Source organism: Pipistrellus hanaki (assembly GCF_964339955.1).
Source record: "Pipistrellus hanaki genome assembly, chromosome: 2".
Classification (NCBI taxonomy): Eukaryota; Metazoa; Chordata; class Mammalia; order Chiroptera; family Vespertilionidae; genus Pipistrellus; species Pipistrellus hanaki.
In genome coordinates this window covers 33,489,962-33,504,034 of record NC_140504.1, presented here as the reverse complement: position 1 = coordinate 33,504,034, position 14,073 = coordinate 33,489,962, and the positions used below count along the sequence as shown (strand labels likewise).

At 37.7% G+C, this 14,073-nt stretch overlaps 1 protein-coding gene and 1 long non-coding RNA gene across 11 annotated transcripts in view; one reads left to right on the top strand and one right to left on the bottom strand.

Moving 5' to 3' along the window:
- Positions 1–14,073, bottom strand: part of LOC311618212 — a 470,112-nt gene that overhangs the window by 126,009 nt on the left and 330,030 nt on the right. The window lies entirely within an intron of this gene.
- Positions 1–14,073, top strand: part of TBL1XR1 (TBL1X/Y related 1) — a 148,983-nt gene that overhangs the window by 126,510 nt on the left and 8,400 nt on the right. For all 9 annotated transcript variants that reach the window (XM_084875562.1, XM_084875563.1, XM_084875560.1 and 6 more), the window contains 7 exons: positions 193–256; positions 337–434; positions 1,644–1,704; positions 7,427–7,548; positions 7,690–7,764; positions 10,701–10,828; positions 11,409–11,574. In XM_084875562.1, coding sequence (XP_084731688.1) covers positions 193–256; positions 337–434; positions 1,644–1,704; positions 7,427–7,548; positions 7,690–7,764; positions 10,701–10,828; positions 11,409–11,574 — 714 coding nt within the window. The remainder of the gene's footprint in view (positions 1–192; positions 257–336; positions 435–1,643; positions 1,705–7,426; positions 7,549–7,689; positions 7,765–10,700; positions 10,829–11,408; positions 11,575–14,073) is intronic.

The following is a 14,073-nucleotide window of genomic DNA, read 5'->3' as shown; positions in this document are numbered from 1 at the left end:
GTGCTGCCAAAGCGCCAGCTTCCCAGCAATGAAGGGTGTTTCCTAGCCTGGGAGGCTCTCCCAATTGGGCAGATTTTGTAGCAGAGAATATCAAGGATCTGCTATACCTAGGATTTAAACATGAAATGTTCTTACAACAATTAAATGCCCTTTCTGGATTACATAGTTGAAAGAAGTGTGTTTCTCCCACAGAGTGAAGGTACACTTCTAGCAACTGGTTCATACGATGGGTTTGCCAGAATATGGACTAAAGATGGTAAGTGAAGCATTTTTCTTTTCACTTGTTGGTTTAAATTATGAAGATGAAGTAATTAATTTCTTTCTTTTTAATACTAGGTAACCTTGCTAGCACATTAGGGCAGCATAAAGGCCCTATATTTGCATTAAAATGGAATAAGAAAGGAAATTTCATCCTAAGTGCTGGAGTAGACAAGGTAAAAGAACATTAAACCTATATATACACATATATATAAGATTAATGTAATAAAGAAATATTTTCTCTGCTAATTACAGAAGCATTAAAATATTTATATTTGGGAAATTCAGGAATGAATTTATGATAGTAATAGAAATACTTTCTTAGATTTTCTGTCAGCTCACTTCTGAACCTACAAAATAAAATGCCTTTTATTCTTTATCTGTGTGACTACACTACTTGTTTTTGCTGGAATTTGAGCTATAATGAATGTCACACTTCCCATGATCTTTGCTTCCCTTCTAAAAATTCCAGTTTATCTCATCAGTGAGTGTGGCTCTGGAGTGATTCCATAGGAAATTTTAGAGCCAGTCAGTCTATTAGGTGAACTCCTGGTACTTAATTGAAAATGTAAGAAATGCAGGATCTTTCCAGCTTTTTTCACTTACTTAAACTGGTTAATACTCACAAGTTGAAAATATGGCCTTCTTTCTCGTTAGATCATCCCCTTTCCCCAGAACCTAGGAGAATACATGCTTGTAGGTAACTGGGTGCATTGACAAAAGGGAAATAGAGAGAAAAGAGGGAAGAGAAGTGAGGGAGGCCAGGAATGCGAGGGGAAAGCCCTGTTAATAGTTGCTGCACTGTGCAATTCTCCATCCCCAAAGGTATAAAATCAGTGGTGGGAGGGTATGGAAAGGAATGGTAAAATAGCCATATATGTCATACTTTGATGTAATTATTATGAAAGGCATTGTTTTAAATACTGTATTGTCAAAATTCAAGCTGCCTTTATATGTAAATGTGAGCTTTAAAAAATCTTAATACTGAGAATTAGCTGACTACTTTGTAAACCAAGAATTTTTCTCCTTATAGCTGAAGAGCTATGAAAATCTTACATTAAATACTCTATTGCAGTGGAATATTTAAAGCAGTCTAATATAATGTCTGGTACATTGAAGACAAACCAATAATTGTTATTTCAAGTGAGTTGACTTAAAAAAACCATCAAGGAAAAATTAAACTACTTAATAATCATATCCCCTTCCCCCCAACCCTGAATGTGGAGTATAACCTTGTTGTACTGTTGCAAAAAGTAAATGCAAATAATTAATTCCACTCTGACATTTCATATTGCTTTAATATAGTGAGGAATCTAATGTATGCCTCTATAATAAATTCCTTTCAACTACTTAACAGTATCTTTTTCTTTTCTATTTAATCTCAGACAACAATTATTTGGGATGCACACACTGGGGAAGCCAAGCAACAGTTTCCTTTTCATTCAGGTAAATTTTTACAATTTACATTAGAACTGGATTTTTTTTTCTTCTGTTTTTCTAATTATATTTTAACTGCTTAAATTCATTTAAAATCTTGAACTATCAAGTATCAGTCTTGTTACTAGTTCTTTGAAGGGTTGATATTCCATGAGTTTCAGATTGTTAATTGCCAGGATCATCAAAAGTTTTTGTGAAATGTATCATAGCAGAGCATTTGATATTCTTTAATGGTAAGGACATAAATTTTTGAATTAGGAGGTCTAGGTTTGGATATCAGTTTTACTCCATTTAACAAGCTTTAAGACTGAGCATTTCGCCCTAGCCGATTTGGCTCAGTTGATAGTGCTGCGGTTGGCCTGTGAACTGAAGGGTCCCAGGTTTAATTCCAGTCATACCTCAGTTGCGGCCATGCAGGAGGCAGCCAACCGATGATGCTCCTCTCTCATCAATGTTTCTCTCTGTGTGTCCCTCTTCTTCTCTTTCTGAAAATCAATCAAAACATTTAAAACAGCAGCAACAACAACAAAAAACCTTGAGTATTTCACTTAACCTTTCTGAGCCTCATTTTCTTTATCTGTAAATGAGGATAATAATGCCTATCTGTTATAAGGCTAAAATTAAGTAACGTATCTGAAAATAGTGTATAAACTTCTACAACTTTAGATATTGTTACTTCTCGTTTTGGATTGATGTATCTAAATCAGTCTACCTGTGTACATAAAATAAAAATGAGGCTTTTCCAATGATGTTAGAACTTTGGTGCTATAGGTGGATTTTTTAAAAGAAATAAATTGATACTTAAAATCCATAGGTCTGACCCACAAAATATTGTGCTCCATACTCGATGATGTATAGCTACACAGTAGGTAGGTATACAGTAGGTCCTCGGGTTATGTTGGAGATCTGTTCCTATGGTGCGACATAATGCTATTTTTGCCATAAGTTGGAACCCACCTATATAAGCACCTACGTCACTTACACGGAGCACATACACAGCAGTAAAGAAGTGAAACAGTAAAAAAGAATATATATATATATATATATATTATATATATATGGGAGATGGCGACATAACCACAAAACGATGTACACTGAGTCCAACGTAACCCAAGGACTGCCTGTAATCAGATGAGTGGAGACAAGAGTTTATTACATGTGCTCTCTTGCAGCCTAGAACTTTTGTACCTGCTTTCAGGTAGTTTGCTGATGACAGTAGCTGATATTAAATTGGAACAAGATGCCCAATAACAATTGGAACAGGAATTTTAATATTACTTGATTTAACTGCTGCTTTCAGGGTTTTGGTTTGGTTCAGAAGAGCTTTCAGTAGGAGGCTGACTAAAGGAGTAACTGGTTATAATCAAATCTTTTTCACAGACAGTGGTACAGCTTCAGGATTTTAAAAGTGTGTTACCCTGGGCAAATTAATTTTTCTTAGACTTATTGTGTGTAAAATGAGTCCAGTAATAGCGAACACACATCTTATGTCTCACTTACATTAAAGTACATTTTATGTTAGAGGTCTATTTCTACCCTAAAGAACATGCGTTACCTGGACTCATTTTATTTTAGGAATAAAGAAGAAGTAAGGAGGTATATGTTCTTAGATTGCACCAATCTATAACCATTGCACCTTAAGAGCCGGTTGTATCCAGCTCATGTTGCAGCATTCCCTGCCTCCTCCAGTATCTGTACCTGCACATACTCTTTGTTTTTGTTTTGAACCAAACAGTATTCTGTTTGAATACCACTACTTATTTTCATCTACTAACATTTTGTCGACAGCTTTGTGCCAAGTTAATGTCCTTGTGCATCAGGACAGATACTTGGCTTTTTTCATAGCAATATATTATTAGAATTAATTTTTTTCACTTTTCTTTACTTTCTTACTTGAACAAATTATTTACCTAAGAATCATAGTTAAAATTGTTTTCGAAATATCTTAAGTCATGTATTTAATGACAAAAACAAAAGTGTAGTGTAAGTATTTACTCAGATTCCAGGCATGAGAAAGAAAGGGAATTTAATACAAGGAAATAGTTACAGAGGTGTTGGAAGAGTGAAAAACAGAGGAATATGAGGAAACTCAGAGTTTAACAACTGCCAGAAACCTAAGAATTAGAGAAGGCAGCAGGAGCCAAATGCCCGGTGTGAATCGGAGCCTTAGCGGAGCGGCTGCCTGGCAGGAACAGGCAACATGGAGTAATCCCAGCAGCTGCCAAGTCTGAAAGAAATGGGAACAAATTGCTGTCTTCTTTGTTTCTGCTGACCTCGGTGTCTTCCACTGTGGGAACTCTGTAGGCACAGGGTGCTGTACTATGTGATTGGAGAAGTCAGCCCCAAGGTGCGCAGCACAGGAGAGCAGAGTGGAAAGGAGTGGGCCTAAGAGCCGGTGACACGCCAACAGTCCTCTGTATTACTCAGAATCGTGATGCACACAGACGGCAGCAGAGTTCATACACAGTGCCAATCAAAGTTGGCCTGTAGTTTTATTTTCTGGCTGATTTAAGTTGGATTCTCTCAGAAGCAGACCTGGAGCCAAGCATTTGAGTGAAGTGATTTATTAAGGAAACCTTCCAGGAGAAACAAGTGGAGGAGTGTGGGAAGCAGGATGGGAAAGAGCTCAAGGGCCCAGGAAGGGAGGGTTTCTGATGAAACAGCCCGTGTTCAGCCCCATCAGACACTGTTCTGGGAGGTGTGTTTACACTCAGAATTTCTCTCATTTGAGCCAAGGGTGCTAGGTTTTTTTTTAACCTACCCTTTTACCCTGTAACTACATACCACCAGCTATTGGGTACTAGCCACATTTTGCGTAAGTAAAAACAACAGAGCAGGGTGATTCTCAGAAGAAGTTTGCTTCTCTGAAGAAGTTTGCCCCTGAAAAGAGCCCTTAGCACCCAGGCACTCAGAAGCTGGGGACTGGTGAGACGGTTTTGCAAGGGAGGGAGGAGACCTGGCCATCCCGAGCAGTTGCCTTATGACAGTAGCAGTCACTGCCATACTGCCATTCACACCTCTTGCCCAGTCCAAAATTGTTTCTTGTTCTTTTTTTTTTTTTTAATCTGGTGGGAATTCTTAAAATTTGAAATTTTTGTAGGTGAATTCATGTTAATATTTTTATATACACTGTAGTTTTCTTAAGGTTGCTTGGGGAGAGGATTTAATATTTTATACCTCCTGTATAGTAAGCTTCATAGTAAGTTATTTTTCCATTTTGTATTACTTTACTGACTCAGTCCAGGTAGGTTCCTGATCCCTGGTTTTTCATTGTGGAAATATATACGAAGCTAGTTCTTCAGTAGTTTCTGGCCATGTTACTACCGTTAGCTTCCTTGAGTTGCAGTCTAGATTTTAGTGTTTTACCTGATTAGTCTCTAGCCAGTGAAATTAGGTTTCACTGTTGTTCTTTGTCTTTTTTTAAATGTATTGCTATATATAGTTCCCAAAATTCTGAGTAAATATTTCTTTGAGTTGTAAATGCTTTAATTCCTTCTTCTGGTTCTTCTTGTTCTTCTCCTTTCCATAGTTGCAAGCCCTCATACATAATGATGTACTTTTTGGCTTATCAATCTAAGTGCTCAAAATACCCATTTATAATATATTTAGTTTCAATATTGCCTATTACTATTATAATTATATATACACAGAGTGGCTTTCTTTTTCCCTTCCCATAGACACCTTTATTAAATCTTTTATATCTCTAATAATGAGGATACACAGCTTAAATTTGACCTTTTCTGTTTCCTCTAAATGGTAAACTTGTTCTGTAAAGGTTTGGAAAATAACTTAGGATTTATAAGCTGTAGAATCTCTGTTGCAGTTAAGTTTACCCTTGCAATATAAAAGAAGCCATATGTAACCAAATGAGCTTGGCTGGATTTTCATAAAGCTTTATATATGAATTTGAATTGCATATAAATTCTCACATTTCTAGATCTTCTTTTGATCAGGTATAGTCTTTTGATTTTTTCTCTCTCCCCAGCCAATTGAAATATAGAAACTGTTCTTGGCTAATGGGTCATAGTATGTCTATCCCTGCTCTAAATCCATTGTTTTTGGTATGCTCCTATTGCTTAACCCGATTACTTGCTATCATTACCTTAATCTGCATTGCTAATTATAGAATATTTGCACCTTTTAGCAGGGGACAATGAAAGGAAGAATCTTTAATCATAGTAGAGCTAAAATAAGTAATATAATAAATGCAGACAGCTTTTGGGCTTCAGAGGTTTGAAATTCAGTGACATAGATTTTAAGAGTTTATTGATAGGAATCTCTTAGAATAAAATATATTTGTGAATCATATATAATATTACATTTATTAGTTGAGATGCTGAGAATGCTACTTATTCAGTGTAACATTTGCCTAGCTTGTAATTTACAAAGTACTTTTCATAAATACCTCTCACTTGATTTTCACAATATCCTTGTGTACTAAGCTTAAAGGTTTTATTTCCATTTGTTTAGATGAAGAAAATACCATGACAGGTTAAGTGGCTTACTGAGAGCCCACTACTAGTTAGGGAGTGGCAGAACCAAGGATTCTTGTTCATTGAACACAGACTTTTCTTTTCTTTTCTTTTTTCTTTTCTTTTCTTTTTTCTTTTCTTTTCTTTTCTTTTCTTTTTTTTCTTTTCTTTTCTCTTCTCTTCTCTTCTCTTCTCTCCTCTCCTCTCCTCTCCTCTCCTCCCCTCCCCTCCCCTCCCCTCCCCTCCCCTCCCCTCCCCTCCCCTCCCCTCCCCTCCCCTCCCCTCCCCTCCCCTCCCCTCCCCTCCCCTCCCCTCCCCTCCCCTCCCCTCCCCTCCCCTCCCCTCCCCTCCCCTCCCCTCCCCTCCCCTCCCCTCCCCTCCCTCCTTTCTTTCTTTTCCCCCAAAAAACTAAACCACATGCATGTTATTTTCAAAACTTATTATTATTTTTAGCTACTAAATGAGTCTTTTGTTGCTGATATAGACTTACTCAAAGTCCTTGGATTTGCTGCACAAAACTTTGCAGAAGACTGGAAGCTAACAGATGCTAGCATAAGCAGGAACATGATTAAAGAAGTAGCTTCCAATTCAGTCTTTAATTTCTTCAGATGACTCCATGTTGGCACCTCAGTCCCTTGCGTAGCCTTCAGTTTTCTTCTCCCACTTTGCTGTCGTCTGGGCAACTCTCAGTCCTTTGGGGTGAAGGGACACAGGAGCTTCTCTGATTCCATTGTGATGACGGACATAACACTCTGGTACCCGAATTGGCTGCATTGCTCCTTCTTTCCTTTCATTTTGAACCCAGGGTTCGACCCCACAACACTTGGGGCCTGGCTGCTCCGGGCCTGGATGCTGCTCCGGGCCTGGATATTTCGGGCCTGGCTGATGCTGCTCTGAGCCTAGCTGCTGCTGCTCCGGGCCAACACAGACTTTTAGGAATAAGAAGTATAGCATCATTTACAAATGAGAAACCCAGTGCTAGTAATTCAGAGTATGCCCTCAGGAACACTGACCTCCTGGTTACCAGGCCAGTGTACTTCCTTATTAGCCTGTGTTTGACATGGAGGCAACTAACCTGACATGTGTTAATATTTTTTATATTTAGATATAATATTTTAAAATTCAATTTTTAAAAGTATAAAGTAGAATTTTACATTTCCATTAGAATGCTTAATGCCCAACCATGGTTTCAAAGTGAAGGCTCTGAGGTAGCAGTACCTGTGGAATGAATGCTGCTAACCTGGCGTTTTTCTTTTCAGCACCAGCATTGGATGTTGACTGGCAGAGCAACAACACCTTTGCCTCTTGTAGTACAGATATGTGCATTCACGTCTGCAAATTAGGACAAGACAGACCTATTAAAACATTCCAGGGACACACGGTGAGAAACGGGTTTTCCCCTCTTTGAAGTGATTATGGTGAATAAGTAATGTTTCAGAATGGGTTTGAATTATGCATGTTTAATGACCAAAGAGCAACCTGATCTATAAAATGAAAATGAAATATTTACTGTTATTTTTAGAATGAAGTAAATGCTATCAAATGGGACCCAACTGGCAATCTCCTGGCCTCTTGTTCTGATGACATGACTTTGAAGGTAATTTGGAGAGTGGGGAGAAATGGGGTAGAGATGTCATACAATGTCACTGTGCAGGCCATTTGAACACTGTAGAATGTCTCATAGTTCATTGAGTGTTTAAACCTTGTTCTTTATATTTTCTTTTATGAAGTATTTCAAATGTTTGAATGGAGCAAATAAATTCCATTTAAAAGGATGGCTGCATGATGAGAATTACAGTACTTGGATATGTGCTGTTATAAATTGTCTTCACTATTAGAAAGTCACATATTGGTGCAATAAATGTATTTGCACATGTAAAGATTTGACTAATAAGAAACTAAGATCTCTGTAGCATTCATGAATTTGATTGAAGTCTGAAAATGATTAATTTTGCTATAGTAATGTTGTCACCCTTGCCTGGAAACTGGTAGATTGCAGAGAATCACTTAATAGGTGAGTAAGCCTAGATGACATGCCAGTATTCACATTTCAGCATGAATTTACATTTTTCTTGTTGTGTAACTAAAAGCAGAACTAAGACCTATGCATATCACATACCTCAATAAGAGGAAAAAAACATTTTGATATAAAGAACAACCTAATATTAATCTCCAAAATGAATGAAGCCTTTTCTACAATATACTAACTACTGAAAAGGTCACATGCAGACATAGTGACCTTTATAGCTATCATGCTCATTAGGGAAAACTGCTCCTCCTCCTCCCAGGAACAGACTAAATGTAACCTTGGTAACCTAGGAGGATTTTCCTTAAATACCTGCTGTTTTTAGTTTGATTTTTTTCCCCTCCTCAAGCCTGGACTTCCTTGCAAACAGTGCTAGTAAAAATGTTTTTCTATCAGTATAAGTATTTTTGCTGTTGAGTTGAAGGGGTTCTTTATATGTTTGTGGAAATTAACCCTATATTGGATAAGTCTTTTTCTCCACTTTGTAGGATTGCCTTTTTATTTTACTTTACTGATTGTTTCCTTTGCTCTGTGGAAGCTTTTTAATTTTATGTAGTCTCGGTTTCTTTTTTCTTTTGTTGTCTATGCTCTGGTGTCATACATGAATCATATTTTATTTGTAAGTCACTTATCTATTTTCTCTGTTGTAAATGTTTTCTGGTTTTAAATTCTAAGAGCAATTTATAATGTTAATCTTTCATTTAATGGACAGCATAAAAACTAATATCTTAAACATTTTAGAAACATCACCTAAGGAGTTTATTGAGTTACTAGAGGCCCAGTGCACAAATTTGTGCATGGGTGGGGGTCCCTCTGGGTAGCCTGCAGGGATCGGGTTAAAACCAACACTGCCTGTAGCTCCTACCTGCAGCTCCTGCTCATCCCAGCCCCATTGTGCCTGCCACAGGCTTGCACCCAATCAATTCCAATTTGGAGAGGCTTGTGCTGCCACAGCAGCGCTCACCAGCCATGAGCCCTGCATCTGGCACCCTCCTGAAGGGAGTGGCCTGAGGGATCGGGCTGAAACCGGCTCTCCAACATCCCCAAGGGGTCCTGGATTGCTAGAGGGCCATGCTGAGGACCCACCAGTGCATGATCGGGCCAGGGAGAGAACAAGGGAGGGAGGGCTCCAGGACATGTCCAGCCCATCTCACTCAGTCTCAATTGCCAGACCCCAGCAGCAAGCTAACCTACCAGTCTGAGCATCTACCCCCTGGTGGTCAGTGCACATCATAGCGACTGGTCGATCAGTTGACTATCTGCTCCCTGGTAGTCATGCATGTCATAGTGAGCAGTTGAGCAGCCTTAGCAGATCATGAGCATATTACACTTTGGTTGGTTGTTCGGTTGTTCTGCCATTCTGTTTGCATATTACCCTTTTATTATATAGTACTAGAGGCCCAGTGCACGAAATTCATGCATGGGGATTGTCCCCCAGCTGAGCCTGCACTCTCCAATATGGTACATCCCTTTCACAATCCAGGACTGCTGCCTCCCAACTGCTCGCCTGCCTGCCTTCCTGATTGCCCCTAACTGCTTCTTCCTGCCAGCCTGATCATTCCCTAACTATTCCCCTGTCAGCCTGATTGATGCCTAACTGCTCCTCTGCCAGCCTGATTGCCCCTAATTGCCCTCCCCTGCAGGCCCAGTCACTCCCAACTTCCCTCCTCTGCCTGCCTGGTCACCCCTAACTGCCCTCCCCTGCAGGCTTGATTGCCCCCAAATACCCTGTCTTGCAGGCCTGGTCCCTCCTGACTATCCTCCCCTGCTAGCCATCTTGTGGCAGCCATCTTGTGTCCATATGGCACAGCCATCTTGTGTGTTGGAGTGATAGTCTATTTGCATATTATTCTTTTATTAGATAGGATAGAGGCCTGGTGCACAGATGGGAGCCAACTGGTTTGCCCTGAAGGGTGCCCTGGATCAGAGTGGGGGTTCCCTTGGTGAGGGGCCTGTGATGGTTTGCAGGCTAGCCATGCCCCCCAGCAACCCAAGGGGAGGCCCTGGTATCTGGAATTTACTTATCTTCTATAATTGAAACTTTGTAGCCTTGAACACCAGCCAGGGCAGGCCAGGACTGCGGGAGGGTTGGCTTCCTCCATTGCTGGGGAAACCCAAGCCTCCTGCTTTCTCCATGGCCCCAGCCATCCTGGTTGGATTAAATTGCATAATCGCTCCTGATTGGCTTGTGGGTGTAGTGGAGATATGGTCAATTTGCATGTTTCTCTTTTATTAGTGTAGATACCATCTGCAGCTATCAGAAGTAATCTTATAACTACAGTTAATTCAGTCCTGAAGCCTCACAATAGAGAATATTTGGAAAAATTGTCATTTTTAAAAGAGAAAATGGAAAGTATATTCTACATTTTAGTTTATTTCCAAATAATCCCTGATTTCTATAAACATTGTTTTGGTTATAGCACTTACATTTTGAATTGTCAAGGTAGTGTTTTAAATGTACCTTTTGTATGGAAAAGTAATTTCATACATATTTCTTTTTTGCTCAGATATGGAGTATGAAACAAGATAATTGTGTCCATGATTTGCAAGCACATAATAAAGAAATTTATACTATCAAGTGGAGTCCGACAGGACCAGGGACAAATAATCCAAATGCCAACCTTATGTTAGCAAGGTAATATTTATGTCTTACTCTTCCTTTTATGAGTCTTCTACAAATGCAACTTTAATAAATATGACAGAAAATTAGGGGAAGATTCCATGAAGTGGGAATGTATCCTGCAAAGAATATATGTATATATATTTAAATAGGAACTTTTAAACGGAGTTTTATTTTATTTCAAGTCATAATGGATTTTTTTGTCTGGAGATATCAAATATTTGCTGGTGATTGTTATCCAAGTAGTTGAGGCACAGTTCAATAAAATTTCTTCAGCATTTAAAAGAATTTATAAAGTTAAAAATATAGTCAATACAGTGTTCAAAACCCTGGATTAATATAAAGGAATTATTTAAAGAGCAAAGGAATACAGTGAGTTAGTTCATTTATGTGCTGCAATTCAGGGACCTGGGGATGCCCTGAAGCTACCTTTTCTCATTATAGATTGGTTTCCCGAACACTTTCTTTCTAACAGCCCAGTCTGCTTCTCATGAGGAATTTGTGCTGGCTATTAGGAATGGATGAATATTGTATATTGGGGGTGGGCTGAGAGTATTTCATTACTTATAAAACAACATTTTTTCCTCCCTGTCAGTGCATCTTTTGACTCTACTGTTAGATTATGGGATGTAGACCGAGGAATTTGCATCCATACCTTGACAAAACACCAAGAGCCTGTGTACAGTGTAGCTTTCAGTCCTGATGGCAGGTATCTGGCAAGTGGTTCTTTTGACAAATGTGTGCACATCTGGAATACACAGGTATGTCTATATGTCTGTATAAGAATAGTCAAATACTCTCATAATCAGTAAGAAGCATTAGCCTGTACATATAATTTCCTTTTTGGTTGTCATTCCTTTTGTGCCCTGAATTTAGTTCTTGTTTTTAAATGAATACTTAAAGAAATTACAGCTAATTAAAAATGAAAACCAACTGAAGTTATATTTTCATGATATGATCAGATTTTAGAAACAACTTTAGATTCTTCATTTTATTTTTTCCATTACTTTTGCAGACCTAAAATGTGAGAGTTTAAGGTGCATTTATTAAATAATATAGTTGTTTTTTGTTTTTGTTTTTCTAAAAAGATTGTCTTTGAAAAAATCGATATGAGCAGTGAAAATGTCCTAAAGGACACGATTTTATGACTGAACACAATGTAACAAACTTAAACCTCTACCACCATTTAGGGACAGTGCTATTGAGTGTCTTTCTTAAAAGTGGAGAAAATAGCCTGTTTGTTGCTTTTCTTTTTTATTTTTTTTAATCTTTTCAGCATTTTAGTTTTTATTTTACATATACTGTTTCTTTTTTTCTGTTATCTTTTTTTTTTTTTTAATTGATGAGAGAGAGAGAGACATCATTTGTTGTTCCACTTATTTATGCATTCATTGATTGCTGCTTGTATGTGCCCTGAGGATCAAACCCTCAACCTTGACGTATTGGAATGACCACTAACCAACTGAGCTACCTAGCCAGGGCCATACAGTTTCTTTCATAGCAGTCACTTGACTCCCATGATCCAGCACTTCACTGGTTGTAGTATAGCCACAGTAAGTTATTGTGGTCTATTTCTCTTTATATTACTCTCCATTGCTTCTGGTCAGACTATTTTGCTTAAATCATCATTTTCAAGTGTTTTGTTTTTGTTTTCCTTACCAGAGGCTATATTTTTTATTGATTTTTAGAAGTGAGAGAGAGAGAGAAACATTGATTGGTTGCTTTCCATACATGCCCCGACAGTGCATCAGACTGTAATCTTTTGGTATATGGACGATGCTCCAACTAATAGCCACCCATCCATGGCTCAAGTATTATATTTGATTAAGTTACTCATCCAGGTGGTCTTCATCCCTAAAACCAAAACATTGTAAAAGGTATACACTGAGAACTTTTGCCTCCCATTTCTGTCTTTACAGTCAACTGTTTTTATTAGTTTTTGTTGTCGTCTCGAGGGGTGTGTGTGTGCGTGCGTGCGTGCGTCTGTGCGTGCATGCGGGTAAAAGCAATATGATTCTTTCATTTTATACTTTCTCTATTTTGTTGTTACATTTATATTTTTAACTCCTTTGGAATTTGTTTTTTATATATGGTGTGAGCTAGAGGTCTAATTTTTTCTTAGAAGATGGATAACCAGTTATGTCAGTACAATTTATTGTCCCTTAATGTTTCATAATACCACTTCTTTCATATATGAAGTTCTTGTGTGATTTATTCATAGATGCTGTTGGATATTCCTGTATCATTAACATAGCTTTAATAACTATAATTTTTTAAGTCCCTCTAATTACATATTTTTTTCCCTTCAATAAGGTTTTATAATTTCTTTATAAAGACTTTTCTTTTTCTAAATTTATTCTGAGGTGTTTTATGGATTTTATTGTTAACCACAAATATCATCTTTAAAAAAATAGATTCCTTTTATTTACTGGTTGTTGCTCGTGTTGAAACAATATGGATTTTGGCACATTGCTGTGCTCTCTGTCTACTAGTTCATTTCCCCTTGGCTTTCCTTTCACATTACTCTTTCTGTTGTGGCCGAATAGCAGAGGCTTTTTAGATACAATATATGGATAATTTGTCTGTTGTATACCTTTTAAATCACTCATTTACTCCAGTGTGAGAAAAATCAATTTCCATGAAATTTGGAAAAAGGACTTGAGAGTTCTAATGGCAGATATTGATTGGTTTTTAAGGGCATTTTGAGCAGCTATCTGTGCTGTTTTGTTGTATCACTGTTATGTACCAAAAATGTCATTTTACGTTTTTTTTAAGTTTGAAAATAGTAAATTGCATCTAATGAGTTTTTAGTGTAGGAGACAGTCATTATCCTTTTATCATATATGCATGTAGTTTTTTTCTTTCATTAGTTGGGTGATATGTTACCTAAGCATTTGACAGGTAAATTCTTGAAATCTGGTCTGAATATACATATAGATTTGAGTAGATGCTAATGATCCATTGACCTTTGTTAATGTCATAGCTCTGGCTTTTGACCATGCTATTTTGGTTCAGTTATAGTTTAATTCAAGCTTAGAAATTGGTCAGTGCTTTTAAAAGAAAGTTTTTGTTTTCTTACCCCAAAGTTGACTGTCCTATAGATTTTACTTTTTATATATCAGCAGATTTTAGATTTTGTTGGTACCACTTCTTTCTCTTCTAAATTACTTGTAGATATTCAAGACCTGTATTCATACTTGTTAATTAATCTCTTAAATTGTTAGAAATTTTAGATAGGAAAAGAAAAATTAGGAAGCGGT